The 4,910-nt window shown below is 27.6% G+C and overlaps 1 protein-coding gene and 1 long non-coding RNA gene across 3 annotated transcripts; one reads left to right on the top strand and one right to left on the bottom strand.

Annotated features, from left to right (window-relative positions):
- Positions 1–508: 508 nt before the first annotated feature.
- On the top strand, positions 509–1,629 carry LOC121221141 (transcription elongation factor SPT6 homolog). Of its 2 annotated transcripts, XM_041101707.1 has the most exons (3): positions 509–895; positions 972–1,097; positions 1,298–1,629. In XM_041101707.1, exons 1-3 carry the CDS (start codon positions 764–766, stop codon positions 1,553–1,555), a joined length of 516 nt encoding a protein of 171 aa, XP_040957641.1. In that variant the 5' UTR covers positions 509–763; the 3' UTR covers positions 1,556–1,629. The 2 variants fall into 2 exon arrangements, 1 of the variants encoding a protein (XP_040957641.1); XR_005918538.1 differs by lacking the exon at positions 509–895 and having other exon boundaries at positions 905–1,097; positions 1,253–1,629.
- A 1,259-nt stretch (positions 1,630–2,888) lies between these two features.
- On the bottom strand, positions 2,889–3,771 carry LOC107947664 (uncharacterized). Its single transcript, XR_001697210.2, has 2 exons — positions 3,482–3,771; positions 2,889–3,193 (listed from the first exon to the last, which is right to left on the bottom strand). It is a non-coding gene; the product is annotated as an uncharacterized lncRNA (long non-coding RNA).
- Between the last annotated feature and the right edge of the window lie 1,139 nt (positions 3,772–4,910).

The following is a 4,910-nucleotide window of genomic DNA, read 5'->3' as shown; positions in this document are numbered from 1 at the left end:
GAACCCTGAAACAGGGGAGACTTTTTCTAATAAACTGTACTAATTGGCCTGGCCAAAAATTCTAGAAAAAAATTAGTAAGTAGATATATGAGTCTAGTTTCAGGAAAAATTTACGGAATTATATTTTGAGTTTCGTAACTTGAGATATGATTTTTTAGTAACCGTGACGCAGATGGATAGTTTACTACGAAAACTGTTTAAGTGCTAAGATAAGTTTTGTAATGTCTCCTGCTTGACTCCGGCAACGGTCTCGGGTAGGGGGACGTTACAGCTAAAGTTATGGTATATATTGGTTTTGGATTGTGGTTTTCTGGACAAACAAGGGAGGAGCTTGTTTGAATATTCTTAAGAATATATTAGGTGTAGAAACTTGCTATTTATCTTCGTGCTCTTGCTTATGGTCAATCTCTTGAGCCTTTTAAATATAATAAATGTTCTATGTGGCTGGATGACTCTGGATTGTCCCTTTCTTTTTAGTGGTGGTGGTCTTTTAGTGGGGGGTCTGAATTGATAATTTCCCAATACAATGGTGTTTAACTTGTTTGTTCCTTCCATATAACTGTTTGATATTTCTCTATTCTTTGTTATCAAAAGGAAAACTAATAATAGATGCTGAAGCTGATTGTGATCAAATCAATAATTAATTCAATTTTTAAGCAGGTTTTGGATCGCGGGGAGAAGATTGAACTTCTAGTGAACTGCTCCTCCACTTGATAAAAGGAGCATAGAAGAGAAGACTATTTGGATACATAATCAACTTGTAATGAATTCATATATATTGTTTTGCAAGAAAAGAACTAAAGAAAGATCTGTAAAGGTATCTGTTCTACTGAACAAAATTAAGAAGGAATATATTATGAGGTTCCTGGAATTGCATCATGTGGAGAAGTTTGATGTAAGTATACTAAAAATTTTGTTCAAAGTTTGAAATTAAAATGCAAACTTACATGCATGTTTTCTCTCTATGCTAGGTTCCATTTATTGCCATGTATCGGAAGGAGCAATGTCTGAGTCTGCTAGATGATTTTGAGCAAAATGAGGTTGAGAATGAAGATAATGATGATGTTGGACAAGCAAGGCAATTGAAGTGGCATAAGGTAAGTTTTTTATTAAGTTTTTGCTTATGTGCCAAGGGTCGAGAGTGGCTTAGATGCCTTAATCAATGGCCGAGCCATAATAATGGTCTCTATACTGTGATGGTATACTGAAAGTGACATCCAAGAGCAAGTTCTATTTACTGCATTATTTTCAGGTACTTTGGATTATAAAATAATTAGACATGTGGTTGCTCCTTCAGAAGCGTAAGAGTGTGCTTCAGATGCAGCAAAAGAAAATTTACGATGAGGAATGTTTGAAGATTGAAAACAGTGAAAAGTATACTTTGAATAAGCAGTTATTCGAATCAATATCAAAGTCTCTCAATGAAGCTGAAACGAAGGAAGAGATTGATGACATAGATGCAAAGTATACTTTGAATAAGCTGTTATCTAGGATCAACATAATTTGCACCATCTACAATTTATGTTTTTTGGATTCATTCGGTTGTAGGTGTTGAGTAGTATATGTATGATGTACCTAGTGTAGGTCTATTCATTATTTTTGAGATTTTTATATACAAAATTCTTAAAATATCCATGTTTAAATGTTAATAATACTATATTTTATTTGCTCAAAAAAATGAATTTGACAAAATGAAAAAAAAAAAATTGGTAGCTCCGTAGTAGAACCATTAGTCTATCTCTCTGGCATGTAATAATTTTGAGAAAGAAAATATTGGTATAATTACTGTTTTATTTTTGTATTCATATGTACATATCGATCCAAAGTTTTTAATATTATTCTATACTAAGATTTTTTTAATAATCTTTTTTCTTTTTTTATTTTTAATGAATTTCAGATAATTTTGTTGAAATATAATTTTGTAAGTTTTATAATTGATTGGATTTAATATATTCCTCATATAGATATCATGCAAAGGTATTCCTTCGATTAAATTCAATTTATATTATAATAATAAAGTCATGAAGACGTGACTCTCCTAAAATGGTAAATTTGTAATAAAAACCTTTTAAATTTTATCAAATCATAAATTAATATAATGATAAAATTATAATTTGATCTCTTATAAATTAATTATTCATTTTTAACCCTTAAAATAATTTTTTAACTTCTCTCCTGCTTTTAGCACATTAAATTATAATGCAATTCAAAAATAATAAAGTAGATTATATATTATTTTAAAAATATTATATAATATGATTTTTTAATTCATATAATAATTATATTAAGAATGTTATTGAATTGTATATTATTTTATTAAATTATATTTAATAATAATTATGTTAAAATATGATTAAATTATTTATTATTATTTTTAATAAAAATATATTTAATAATAATTTTCTTAAAATTTAATAACAATAACAATAATTATCTACTTAAAAAAATTTTGCTAAAGATATGTTGGTCATTTAAGCCTTTTTCCTTATACTATTACAACATCTATTCCATTCAACCAAACAAAAGAATGCTATTACAGCTCTATTCCATTCCATTCAATCAAAAAATTGAATTACTGATTACAGCTCTATTCCATTATAGCGCTATTCCATTACAGCTCTTCAATTACAATCTTATTCTATTACAGTGAACCAAACATGTTGTAAGAGTTTGGTAAAGGGATCACCAACTTGTTCTCAAAATCCTATAACTTTGTAAATTTTCAATGTTGTCGTTTAGCTTGTTATCGGCTTGAATAAAAAAAAAACGAATTCAACAGTTTAGCACTATTTCTCAATAGTACTTTTTATCTCAAAATGTTTCTTAAAAACGATGAACTCAAAGCTATATCATGCTATGACTAGAGGCACAAAACAAACAAGGCAGCGTTTAAAAATAGCAAAACAACATAAATAGCTCTTCACTTTTTTAGTTTTACACGTATGTTTACCAAAAAGCACAAAGGCTAAATTCCTAAAATGTTTCTTTCAACATTTGAGGCTTCAGGAAGATGCTAATAAGCAAAAACAAACACAACTTACACCTATAACCAATTTGCAATTTTATCATCAAGTATACGATCTTTTAAAATTCTCATTCAAACCCAAATTACACCCCAAAATCAAGGGAGTCGTGTTCCACTCCTAATCAGAAGACCTTTCGCCCAGAAGTCATGGGAGTTTTTTCTGCACCACTGTCAAAGCCAAAGCATTTGAGAGAGGTCAAGTAAGTTAATAATTTAAACTGAGAAGAATTAGTGGGGCGTTCAGTTTTGAAGAATACAATGATCAAGAGGAAATTCCTTGTTCTCCTTCAAGTAGGAACAAGTAAGCTAAAAGAAAGCCTAAAGCTCCTAAATAATTAGTGAACATGGGTTATCCGGTCATCAACTCGATCTCTTGTTCACTTCTTCATTTTCATATTTTCTAAACAAATTAAGATATTTAATAGTTAAAACAATAGGCATTCATAAACATGTTACCTGAACAATTGAAGACTAAGGGATGGACCGTGGACTCGGCGGAAACGATGGCTGTGGCTGTGGCGTTTACCGTCTGGACGCAGCCGCTTACGCTTCTCGAAATCAAAGGCGAAATAAGGATTAAGAAAAGTTCTGCAGAGAAAAATCTAGGGTTCCAAATTTGGGCATTTAAGAATCGGGGTTGAGGAAGAAAAAATGGCAATGGGCATGGAGTTAAAAGTTTTATTTTTATTTTTTAACTATAAAGGAGTAAAACGACGTTAGGGGAGGAAATTAAAATCGAATTACACCTAAATTCAGAACCACCTCGATTTTGTTGTTATTCGACCGGTAAATTTTTAATTTATTTTAAATTTGAAAAACCGATTAGTTTATTTAAATTGATTCGAAAAATTAAAGCAAATAACAAAATAAATAAAAAATCAACTTTTTTAAATTCATTCATGTTTTACTCGCACCTAGTCCGGAGAAACAACCTTCTGTATCATCTGTTTCATTTTAATGCATTAATGTCACGTAAAAACCACGTGATCGTATATGATACATGGGCTATGGTAAAATACTAATTACAAACATATATTCAAACTTTCCGGAAGTTTTATAAAAAATTCAGTTACTCGAAAATATAAGTTTAATAAAAAATACATTAATCTTTTAAGGTTTACTTATTAAATGATTTTTAAATAAAATAATAAGTTTAGCTTTCATTAATTATTACTTGTTTTATTTATCATTATTTTCAATTTTTTATTCAATCGTTTTTAATTAAAAATAATAAAAACTTATTTAATTATAAAAATTTAATTATTATTATTAAATTAAACTATGAATTGTTTTATTTTCTAATATAATATTAAGTTAAATATAATGTAATTTTTAATTAATATATGTATATTTTCAAGTTATAAATATATTCACATTACAATTATAAAGAATAGATCCGAATAATTTATTTAATCATTATAAAGTACGATTAGATTGATAATTAAGATATATCTATACTTAAACAAAACAATTATAATCAAATTTAATTATTATAAAGTACAATTAGACTGATCACCAAAATATATTTAAACTTAAATATAGGCTAAAAACCCACATGTAAGTTACACAGAAAGACTTAGAGTTCTCAAGACATTAACTTTGCCCATTGAGTTAAAATTTGGATGGCTGTAAGTTTATTTTTAAAAAAATTGTTATTAATGATAAATATATTTTGATTTTTTACTTCTCTCTTACTTTTTTTTAAAATAATTCTTATTCAAATGCATGTTAATTATTTGAATTTTAATTATATATATTACATAATGTCACACTTATTATATATGGGTAAAAGATTTTTTAAAATGTAATTATAATTTTATCTTTAAAATTAAAAAATAACATTCTCTTTTGAAGTAATAGTCATTGCTATTTTTGCTTTATAAAT

Source organism: Gossypium hirsutum, chromosome A03, assembly GCF_007990345.1.
Source record: "Gossypium hirsutum isolate 1008001.06 chromosome A03, Gossypium_hirsutum_v2.1, whole genome shotgun sequence".
Classification (NCBI taxonomy): Eukaryota; Viridiplantae; Streptophyta; class Magnoliopsida; order Malvales; family Malvaceae; genus Gossypium; species Gossypium hirsutum.
This window is presented reverse-complemented; position numbering and strand designations above follow the sequence as displayed.